Source organism: Xenopus tropicalis, chromosome 5 (assembly GCF_000004195.4).
Source record: "Xenopus tropicalis strain Nigerian chromosome 5, UCB_Xtro_10.0, whole genome shotgun sequence".
Lineage (NCBI taxonomy): Eukaryota > Metazoa > Chordata > Amphibia > Anura > Pipidae > Xenopus > Xenopus tropicalis.
In genome coordinates, this window is record NC_030681.2 from 47,592,444 (window position 1) to 47,604,736 (window position 12,293).

Below are 12,293 nucleotides of genomic sequence, written 5' to 3' on the forward strand. Positions count from 1 at the left end.
TCTTTACTTTCCTTGCTGTATCTTATAAACGGATCGCATCGCAGTTTCCTGTAACTACAAATTAGGTTTCGATCCCTCAGCAGAAAAATCTCTGGCAGGTTTGCGGCTGCAGCGGATCAATCGTGTGACGCAAGAGAAAGCGTCAGATGCATCAGAAACTACCTAGAGAGGAAGCTGCGTGTGCGACTCTAGTGAGCTGTAGCAACTACTGGAGAGAACACGTCTTGCTGCCCCGCTGCTTACTGGGCTACTGAATCCAGGGAACTGCTACAGAGTCTGAACTTGTCCAGTTCCATATGTGGAGCGGCTGGGCGGATCGTCGGGACGGGGAACGTTCCAATTAGAACTGCGATTTGGGCTGGGGGAGTTGTCTTGCTTGTGATGCAGCGATGAAGGAGGAGAAAGCGTGAGCGGCTTGGGGCTGCGCTTTTTTTCCAAGAGCGATAAACAAGAGAGAGGAGAAAAGTAAGAAGAAGAAGGAGCATGACAGGCAGGGCGCAGGGAGTGCGATCTTCTTGATCTCAGCTTTCAGCGATTTTATCGGACCTGTTGCCTGGTGCTTCTTAGTTGCCCATTGTTTCTATTATCCTTGGCTGCCCTGTTCGTACACAGGGATATCACCGGGAGGAATTTTTTTCCGCTTCCAATGAAAGAGGAGGAAGGAGGGAAAGAACTTTGATCGCAGGATAAAGGGAGACGCGCCGGAGCGCTGGATTGCGTCTGGATTTTTCGACCTGAGGGAAGTTGTCGCAAAACTCCGCTCCAGTGAAACTTTTCTCTGTATTTATTGTAAATGGTAGCGATCGGGGGCTCTGCGCGTATAATAACCATAATCATGCTACTCCTGGGGTATTTCCCAGTCTAGTCCGACTGTCGCATCCCCTCTGGATGCCCGCTTGGATTTGGGATGGACATCTGATTTCAGGAAACTTTGGCTCTAGGTCAATTTTCTCGGCTCCAGGTATTTCTGCATTGGGACACCCCACTCAGTTGGAATATAAACAGGGAAGGCTGTTGATACCTTCTGTTTCTGGTTAATCTGCCCATCGGGGCTGCTAATCGCGGAGGAAGGATGTACCTGCCGGGGAAGTTGCTGCGTCTGTGGCTCCTGCTTCTTGTGGTTTTGACGCTGCTGCCAGCGTCCGGCTGGGCTTTGGTCTGCTTGCCCTGCGACGAATCCAAATGCGAGGAACCCAAGAATTGCCCGGGGAGTATAGTGCAGGGCATCTGCGGCTGCTGCTTCATGTGCGCCAGGCAGAAGAACGAGAGCTGCGGGGGAGTCTATGGGCTTCATGGAGCCTGCGACAGGGGTCTGCGCTGTGTCATCCGCCCCCCGCTTAATGGCGACTCCATTACAGAATATGAAGTGGGGGTTTGCGAAGGTATGGCACTTGCCCTGGCATCATCACCCTATTCACTGCCGGGAAAGGTTGGCAGAACCCCGTGTTCTGAGTTTCACTGAGAGGGTTAACCCATGCGACAACCCCGAGTTGTCACTGCAGGCAGCATGCATAATTAACAATATCTAATTTTTTTTTTTATTCCACTAACTGCAGGTGGCAGAAGATTTATAGCTTTGCCTGGGCTCTGCTATCCTACAGATGTGGGGATGTAAGAGCCTGTCACATCATTAATTCATGCTTTATTATCTAGCATTTGCGATTTAAGTAGCAGAACATGAGTCTGGTAAAAGTTGTTTTACTTGGTGACAGGGATCTGTTCTACCTGCTACTTTTCAGCAGTTGATTTAGTGACAGCTGGAGGGTCACTGTTGCCACCACTGTTCCAATGCATCCAGGTTCCAAGGATTGCCCAGCATCTTATGAATTTGATTAAATGAGTTTCTATGTGCCTGTTCACACTGGTGGTTGTGATTAAGAACAAAACAAGTTTCTCCAATAGTTTCTAGTTTCTACTGATGTAAATGGCACAGAACTGCTCTTAGAGTTCAGTTATGTGTCTCAGATACAGTTACTTGCCTGAACAGGTCTCTCCACGTGACAGGGTAGAAGGCCTGATAAAACTGCCTTAAAATGCTTAAATACTAAAGAAGCTTTAGGACTCGTTCACATCCAGTCTTTTAATCTGCTTTTTAGAATGAAATTTGCCAAATGACTTATTGCACAATTATGTAAAACCATGTAGCACTCTGTCTGTGTGACTGTATATAATGTACATAGTTCTAGTTGGATACAGTACATGGCTGAGCGCAGCAATTAGTGAGGATCAAGGTTAAGAGGAGCATCGATTATATCCCAAACAGGGTTTTAATTCATGCCCAGTGTTACTGATATTGCCAACTGAAATAAAACCCTAAATATCTGATCTGTAATACAGGTATGGGATGTATAATGTGGAATACTTTGGACTGGGGGTTTTCTAGATGAGGGGGTGGGGTTCTATATTTGAAAGCTTTCTGAATAATAGAACACACACATGGTTTATAGGTCTATGGCTCATGGCATTTAAAATAAGGTTTCTTAAATTATCCAGCATAGTTGTGATACCAAACTAACAAAATGTGACTTGGTAGTAAAATGTACCTCCAGTTCTGTGGCAGTATCTGTAAGGCTTATATGTACAGAAGGGTGCAGGGTATAGGGTGGTAGAAGCGACTAATAGGGCAGAAACAAATGGCTTGCATGGCAGGAAAGTTGCCTCCTACGTTAATGTTGGTACCACATAGAAGTTGCCCTGGAGAATATAAAGCACTTTGCAGTATATGTGACACATAGTCCTGTGGGGAGTTTTATTGAAGGGAGATATATCATGTACTTAGGAAGTGCTACAGCCCTATTAGATCTAAGGAGAGTGAGCTTGTGGTCAGTGAAAGGGGAGAAGCATTTACAGGCTGAAGTGAATCCCAAAAGGGTATGTGAGCGTTTGCCAAAGTCGTTCCAGACAGTGACATAGATACAGCGAGTTACAAAGAGGATTAGGATCACTTTCCGGTAGTTTAGGTTAGCAGAGCAATAACACATTCAATGAGGGGGCAGCTGCAATGTATTGAAGTTTCCTAGAATCAGTCTGTGTGATCTTGTTCTGTGATGACTGGCTGAGCCGGGATCCCGTGACTCTCAATTAGCTTGCCTTGTGTAGAGAATTCATCTGAGAAGGCATGGGTCCTTGTGCATACAATTTACCCACGTATTCCTTTCTCCCAACGGTTTCCCTGCCCCAGTCTACCTAACAAATGATAGTATCTGTTTTGACAGATTATGTAGCATAGCACGCATCTCACATATAAACATTGTAGCAGTTTTGTGCATCAGCCTAACGTTGCTTAGCCTTTCCCCTTCCCTTTCTAAATTGAAATAGCCCAGTAAAATATGCAGAATGTAAACATCTTGCCAGTTTCCTGGATGTGGTATTCGCTCAAGGATGTAGGTGTTTTAGGATTTTCTAATAATACTAAGTGAGACTTATGACATATGGATGCTTCCTGACTGCTGTGTGAAGCTCCCCATTCATGCGTAGGTGCTTCAGGCTTATCTAATAATAATTATGAAAACATATGGATCTTTCATGACAAATACATGTAACAAATTGTCCATCACTGGCTAAATTAGAGCTTTAATTGTTTGTGACCAACGTTATCCATGGTAAACATACACAGTTTTGCATAAAACCCCTGTATAGCTGATAAGGTTCTGGTGGCTTATTAATAATTCAGTATTATTATCCTTTATATAGCACTAGCATGTTCTGCAGTGCATCTCTGCCCCAGTGGAGCTTGCAATCTACTGTCACATTCATTATGGTCAGTTTCATCAGGTACAATTAAACAGCCTGTTTTTGAGATGTGGGAGGAAACCCACACATTCAGGTTGAACATAGAAACTTCAGCGGATATTGCGCTGGCTGGAATCAAACCTAGGACCCCAGTACTTCAAGACTGCAATGCTAAACACTCCACCACTGTGCTGACTAGTACAGTTGTATCTTTTGAGCATGGTGGCATATGGTGCATTTGGGTTTCTTTCTGGGCAGCACACTTCAAAAGAGATTTTGTGTCCACAACAGGAAAATTAGATTGTAAGCTCCAATGGTAAAATCCAAGATGGATTTCAAATATGGATCACTGCTTAATAAGTCAGTACAAATTAGTGTTAAATCATATTGTATAAGTATTGTGATGGATATCGATACCTGTGTCTACTGATCCAAGTAAGACAAAGTTTTCCTATATATACAGATTGATTCAAATATAACAAATAATTCTATAAATCATAATAAATGTTAACCCTATAGGAGGAATGTAATTTTTGAATCCCTGCACTGTATCTGTTGTAATGTTGTCTCTCATTAAAGTGCAGGAGAGTAAGCCAGGGTTAAACATAGAAACAAAGTCAATTTAAGCTTTACGCCCAGACAGTAACTCTAACTGCTTCAGGTAGGAACCGCCTGATAGTATCTTCTAGCTGAATTCATATGGAGGCCGGTGCTTCGTGTATCTGAGTAGGTGCAGTCTCCAGAGGTTCCACTGACAGATGTTTAATTCTGATTTTCACTGCACTTTTCCTGCTTTTCCACCCTCTTGATCTTTCAGGCTAAAGGCAATTTCAGTGTGCAGTGGACAGAGAAAGACTCATTCTTCATCCACTGCTGAATATCATTTACTTTCCTGGATTTAGAGGAGAAAGGGCAGCCCATATTTTCTGTTTAGCTTTGTCTTGCACATACATCTTTTCCATGATATTGCTGCTTAGTGTCGTTCCTGCATTGATTCTATAACAAAATCTTTATAAGAAGAGTCCAAATGCAGTAGGCCGTTGCGAGGCATCTGATTATACTGCACGTGTCCAATTGCAATTTCGCCTGGTCTTATTAACCTACTTTGTCATCTTTTTAGAACAGCGCTATCCATTAAGCGCGGCTTTTATTGTATAAGAAAGTGCTGAGATGTGGCATTGATAGCCCATCTGCTACTGTACAGCCCTTGGAGTGCAAACCTTGCCTGCCCCCAGCAATTCCGATGTGTCTGTGAAGCCCTGTTGCTCGTCAGCCGGCGTACGTTACCTGTCTGTCTGGAGCAGGCCATTATTAATCTGTCTGCCTAGGAGCAAGGCATCCTTAGCTCATCTGCTGGCGTACAGCTTAACTTCAGCATTGCCAAATCTGCTAGTAAAGCAGAGAAGGGTTTGAATACATGCATGCAGTGTGCCTTTTGCTTTTATATAGGTTACCTGTTTGCCTCTTTCATGCCCCCAGTGTCTCGGAATCTCAGTGCTGGCTTGCTAACTTACATATTGGGCTAGTGAATCCTGATTGTTGACTGCTCTCTTTGGATAAGACATTAGAGAAAGTCCACAAGTTGCATTGTTTCTTGACTGCTGTATATTTCTGTATTTCTATAGATTTCACCGCCAGGAGAAGCTGTATGGTACAGTTACTCATTTGAATAAATATAAGTATGCAGTGTTGTGTGTACACAGTAAGCTATGGGATGGTAAACGCCAAGGAAAGCCAAATAGTAAACCTTCCACCTACAGTTACTTAGTAACTTAGTACTTAGTAGCAGCTACTTGTAACGGCTACTAAACACCGGAAAATAACGTGCCATAGACATTACTTGAGAATTGCTTTTGCTAAAACATACATAGGGGCACATTTACTAAACCACAAACGCTCCAAATGCGTTTTTTTCATAATGATCGGTATTTTTGCGACTTCTTCGTCGCCATTGCACTTTTTCGTATCTTGCACGTATTTTTTGCAACTTTTTCGTCGCCGCCGCAAAAAAATCGTATTGTTGCGCTGAGTATGAAAGTTTTGGATTCATTCAAGCTTCGGTATTGTGACTTTCCTTGGGCCAGGTTAAAGCTGCAGAGTGCCATTGAGTCCTATGGGAGGCTTCCAAAATCATGCAAAGTCGGAAAGGTTTTCCCGCCATTTACGATCGTTCAATACGAAAAAGTCGCGGTGAAAAAGTCACAAAAAATACGAAACGTTGTGGCGGCGACGAAAATGTCGCGATATTTTCGTTTCCAATCCGAATTTTTCCCATTTGGGATTCGAATTCGTGTTTTGGTAAATCTGCCCCATAGAGTCAATTATCAGTAAAAGATCAGCATTGTCTATTTAAGTAGCCACGACAAAAAGCTGCTACTAGTAGCTCCATGTGTCTTCACCCTAATACAAGCATGCAGAGGAGCAGTGCTCTATTCACACAGGAAGCGATGGGAAAGTAAATGAAAGAACAGTCTTATGCTTATAGAGGGTACATTTGCTTTTATAGCACAGTGTGACATAAAAGGAAGTATTTAACATTTGAGACAGACCAATCAGGTCTATAGCCACCAATCAGGAATTAGATATGAACAGTCACCTACAAGTTAGAAAACAAATGAAAAGATCTGATTGGTTGCTATGATGTTTGTCTCTAGTGTTAATAAATATGCCTCTATAGGTGGCCATACACAGGCAGATTTTAGCTGCCCATTCAGCTCCATTAGTCAGCAGTTGATCTGCCTGTGTATGCGGCTCTCCAACAGGCCAACCTGATGAATATCTGGGCAAAAATCGGCCAGATATCGATTGGACGGATATAAAAATCTCTTTGGAGCAATGACTGCATCAGCTTGTTGATGTGGTCCTCGGTGCAAAGGCCCATATCTCCGTCATTGTGATCCAATATTGCCCACCACGAGGCATATCAGGGCAAGATCTGCTCATTTGGTGACTGCTAAACTTATTTTAATGTATAGGCAGCTTATGACTATTGAAACCTCTTTTTGTTTATAGAAAGTGATTTTGTATCTGCAGAACCCTTCAAAGGTGGGTTTATTTTCATATGGTGGGGCCATGGCTGATAAGGGTGTGACTTATGTTAATTCAACAACTCAAGCTTTATACATAAAAATAGATATTTTTTGACCCCTCAAGCAACTGATTAATGGAATTTCAGCTGCCCAAACTTGGCCTGGGATGCTGCATTCTTGCAAAGGAGAAACCCAGCTTACAGTACTACTGCTTAGTGAGGGTGTCCTAGAAGTTTGCTTGTTAAAGATTGTAACATATTACCAATATTAGTAATGCTTTATATATCTGTCCCCAAATTGATATGAACCAAGTGCTGCTGAGGGCAGAGACATCAGGCTACCCTAGTTCCTCTCTTCACTTTGTCATGTTAATGATGTCTGTTCATCTGTCTACTTGGGTTGCCTCTGGGAACAGAAGAGTTAAATGGCTGCTGGTAAAACTTCCCTCACCCCCTCATCGAGAGCCTTTGTTGCACCCATCTTCAGAGGAAGGGTTACCCCCCTCATCTTCCCACAGGAGCTGGGGAAGATTTCAATAGACACTAGCCCCTAGACACTTGCCCTGGGGTGTCTATATAAAATATGGCTCTGTGCATGTGTTGTATGATTGTGATAGGGATCTTAGATTGTAAGCTCTTTTGGACAGTGTTTATTATTATAATCTTTTAACCATTCTGGCACCACATATATAATCAAGAAGAGTAAGGTATATGTTGTTCTGAAAAAGGGATAAAATGGCAAAGTAAGTTGTTAAAATTCTCTGAAGTAAATATTTACTTAAAATTCTAAGAGGGTGTTACATCAACCAGAACTCCGCAGGCACATTTTGTGCAATACAAACATATATATGCTAATAAAGAATTCCAGTACATAACACATCGCAGTGAACCAATAAACAGAGGCAGGGAGACTGGCTTATATGTGTTTGTTTGTTCAGGGCTGGAGAGAAGCTGTTTAACCCTCCATAGGGCATATAAACAGAAACATGGGTATGCAGTAAACAACTGGAATCCTCCATAGACCATTCTCCTGAATGTACTGATTCTCAGAGTTTAGCTTTCTCTGTATTACCAGAGACATGGAGCTATAAAAACTATTGCTTAAAACAATTGTTAAAATGTTAACAAACGTTTAAAAGGGGCATGTAGCAAAAGTCAGTGCTAATAAAGAAACTGAATGTGTGGGCTCAGTAGATTTGTTGAGTTTTAGCAGTTTCTCAGTGCAGTTTGTCAAGTGCACTGAACAGTTTGGTGGAGGGAGCTGTAACTGTCCTGGCATTTATATCAGTTCTAAAGCATCCTGATCCAACAGGTACATCCTCTCACAGCCTAACTCTGGATTAGCTTCTGATTTATATCCACGATTTATGATCCATGTTATTAATCTGGATAACATTCCACTGAAAATATGGAATGAAAGTGCAGATGTGTTACTTTATCTTATTTTGTTTGTATAATGTGCAGTGATCTGAATGGACACAGCCTCTAAGCTATATAATTCCAATGCAATCCATTTTGAATGTGTTTTGATCTGTTGGAGCCGTGCAGCCCCTGTTTCATTAAGGTCAGCCTTTGGCCTTACCTGTGCCCTATGGGCCCTGTTAAATGGGGTGCTTTATTGCTTTGCAGGAGACCTCCTCTCCGGTGGGCCATGTAGCGCCGAAAATACCTGCCCCTTTGCATTACTTGAAATTGCTGTATGTAAAATGTATTACATGTGGCGATCCTGGACAGTCACTGAAAAATGCAAAGAGAGAATGTTTTTTACATTAAGCAATTCCAAGTAATGTGAATGGGTATCATCACCCAGGGGAGAGGAGATATCCTGTGCCCCATGTGACATCACCCTAAAAGAGTTTCTAGGGTGATAAGACACTTAGGATAAAAGTCATTGGTGCATAAATCCTACCCAATTTGAATGCTACCTTGCTGTACTGTATATTAATGGCCTGGTCTGTAAAAATTATGCTTTATGCCAATGGTATAAAAAAATTATAGAATGGCTGATATTTTGTACCAGAAAAGGTGGCAACCCTAACGCAATAATGCTTGGACAAATAGTCATACGTTGTAAAATAGAGCTAGGAGGCCAATGGCTACTGGCGACCCAGAAGTATAGAGTTTAGTTCTAGAGGTTCTGCAGATATAGAGGGGGCCAATATTATACGTGGACAACCATAGCATGCAGTTAAACTGTGGCACAGAAGTCAGTTTGTGAAATGTGAATTTTGTAACCCTTGAAATACAAATATATGCAACAAATCTTAAGGCCAATCAGTCTCTAAGAAATAATATTTCCCTGAAATCTCCCTTTGGTTCCATAGTCATGCATAAGGGCTCTGGCACACGGGGAGAGTAGTCGTCCGCGACAAATGTCCCTGTTCGCGGGCGACTAATCTCCCCGAGTTGCCATCAGTTGCCATCCCACCGGCGAAAATGTAAGTTGCCGGTGGGATGGCACACGCGGCGGCGCGATTTGGCAAATCGCCGAAAATGCCTCGCGAGGCAACTTCGGCGATTTGCCGAAATCGCCTGCGCAGCGTGTGCCATCTCACCGGTGACTTACATTTTCGCTGGTGGGATGGCAATTCGGGGAGATTAGTCGCCCGCGAACAGGGAGATTTGTCGCGGGCGACTAATCTCCCCGTGTGCCAGAGCCCTAAGATGTGATATTTAAAGGGACAGTAACACCAAAAAATGAAAGTGTATAAAAGTAATTACTATATAATGTACTGCTGCCCTGCACTGGTACAACTGGTGTGTTTTCCTTAGAAAGACTACTATGGTTTATATAATAAAGCTTCTGTGTAGCCATGGGGGCAGCCATTTACAGGAGAAAAGGCACAGGTTACTTAGCAGATAACAGATAAAACCCCATTATATTCTACAAAGCTTATCTGTTATCTGCTATGTAACCTGTGCCTTTTCTCCTTTTTCCCAGCTTCAATGGCTGCCCCCGTGTTGACATAGCAGCTCATTTATATAAACTATAGTAGTGTTTCTGTTGCAAACTTACCAGTTTTACCAGCGCAGGGTAACTGTACATTATATTTTAATTACTTTAAAACACTTTCATTTTTTGGTGTTACTGTTCCTTTAACTAGGTTTAGGAGAACAAAAAAGAACAGCTAAACAGATCAGATAGGGAATTGTATTTAACCTACAGGCTTTAGCTACACGAGGGTGCATGTCACTGCATTGACAAAACAATATAAAGCATTAGTATAATCTGAACACATGCAGGTTTCAATGGAGTCTAATTAAAATGTTGTCTGATTTTCTATAGGATCGTATTACACTATCCCTGTAAGTTATAAAGTAGAAAAGAACAAATTTCTTGTGACTGTCAGTCATGGCAGGAGTTGCACTCAGGGCCTTCCTTATGGTGGTAATAAAACAGATTTTGCAAGATTTGATGTTTGATATGGCTGTCTGCCATAGCCCTTTTGCTTATATCACCTACCAATATCCAGCTGAAGAACTACAAGTTGGACATCGCAAATTAATAAACCAAGAATCTTCTAAATTCATAATTTTTGGATCCAGAAATTCCCAAATAGACTCATAGGCATAGGCGGAGAGTGACTTTTTTGTTTGTTGAGGCAAAAGATGGGCCATACATTGACTAACCTAAAGCTAATGAAACTCCCAACTACCTCTTGTGGTTCCCACTTTCCAGGGATACTGTGCAAAAGTACAGGTGGGAGTGCTTTTTTCACTGTAAAATGCTGTAAAAGTATTCATAAATGTACTTCTGTGAGGGGTTCTCCATCCATTTGTGTTTGTGATCAGTTAGCTTAAATTTGTTTTAGTTAGTTTTATAGAGAGAGAGGCAAGTAGACACTGACATCCCAGGCACATTATATACAGTGGAATGCAGTCTATAGTTACAAAGCAAGCACATTATATGCAGTGAGATTCAGTGGGTACTGATGGTAGATATTCAGGCCCTCGCACTATAACATTGGCACTGATACACAGCAATGGTTTGTTTCCCAGCTATGCAGTCTCATGAGGGCTCCACTGTAACTAACTAGAAATGAACATAACAGTGACAAAAGTGAAAAAAAGGAAGTGTAAAAAACAACAAGTACAAATATATAAAAGCACAATTAGCTTTTTCAGGGGTTAATTTAGGACTGGAGAAAGGTGACAGGGATATATGACAAAAAAACTTTTAATTTTAGTAATTGATTCAGCCTTAAGAACATATACAGTATAGTAACTGTGGGAGTTCAGAGTTGGGGAGGTAAAGTTTACAGCCTGCAGATTTTTCTTTTCAGTCTTCATTTCTGCAGTTTGTAAGGGTGAAGACACACAGAGCTACTAGTAGCAGCTACTTTTTCATGGCTACTAAACGCCAAAAAATACCCTGCCATAGACAATACTGAGAATTGCCTCTGCTAAAACACATGAAGAGACTGTTATCGGTACATGATCAGCATTGTCTATTTTAGTAGCCACTACAAGTAGCTGCTACTAGTAGCTCCGTGTGTCTTCACCCTAATATCTCCCCAGCCCTACTTACATCTGTGCCTTAAATGGTCAATTTTACTGTCTGTCAAGAGAGCTGTGCTCTGATTGGAAAAACCACAAGAAGAAAGAGCCAATCAGAGCACAACTGATTACAAGAGAACCAGAACAGTTTAAAAACCAAGTGAGTTTTTTTTTTTATTATTATTAAAAATCTGCCTATGTTAATAAATTAATTTGCATATTAATTAATATCTATTGCCCAAGGTTGGTTTACATCAACACCTGGAAAAAGTGCTACACCAGTTGTCTGTTTAAATCCAATATGGTTGATATCATTTATAATTCTGTGATCACCTTAATTTAACATTGTACTGCTATGGGACCTGTTATCCAAAATGCTCAGGACCTGGGGTTTTCTGGATAAGGGATCTTTCTGTAATTTGGATATCCATACCTTAAATCTGCTAAAAAAAATTTTAAATGTTAATTTAACCGAATAGGAGTGTTTTGTCACCAATAAGGATTAATTATATCTTAGTTAGGATCAAGTGCAAGGTATTGTTGCACATAATTTCCACTTTCCATTATTCTGAACTTTCTGGAGAACCAGTTTCCGGATATCGGGTCTGATACCTGTAGTACATTTCCTAAAATGTCCTAAAAGTTGTAGTTTATTTGCTAAAGTTTAGCCGTTAATCTGCTGCTTAATAGGGAAATCAGTGATTTATAACTCCCTGGATGGTTTAAGTTTACAACTACAGGTATGGGACCTGTTATCTAGAATGCTCAGAACCAGGGGTTTTCCGGATAAGGGATCTCCATCCTAGTTTTGATCTCCATACCTAAATAAATAATCATTTAAATATTATTTAAACTCAATAGAATTGTTTTCCCTCCAATAAGGATTAATAATATTTAGTTTGGTCAAGTACATGGTATTGTTTTATTACAGAGAAAACAGAAATCATTTCTAAAAATTTGAATTATTTGTTAATAATGGAGCCTATGGGAGATGGCTTTAGCATAATTCCGAACTTTACATATAATGGGTTTACGG

At 41.3% G+C, this 12,293-nt stretch overlaps 1 protein-coding gene across 1 annotated transcript in view; it reads left to right on the top strand.

Moving 5' to 3' along the window:
- Positions 1-205: 205 nt before the first annotated feature.
- crim1 (cysteine rich transmembrane BMP regulator 1 (chordin-like)) overlaps positions 206-12,293 on the top strand; it is a 440,400-nt gene continuing 428,312 nt past the window's right edge. Inside the window, exon 1 of the mRNA XM_002936373.5 lies at positions 206-1,382. Coding sequence (XP_002936419.1) covers positions 1,073-1,382 — 310 coding nt within the window. The 5' untranslated portion in view covers positions 206-1,072. The remainder of the gene's footprint in view (positions 1,383-12,293) is intronic.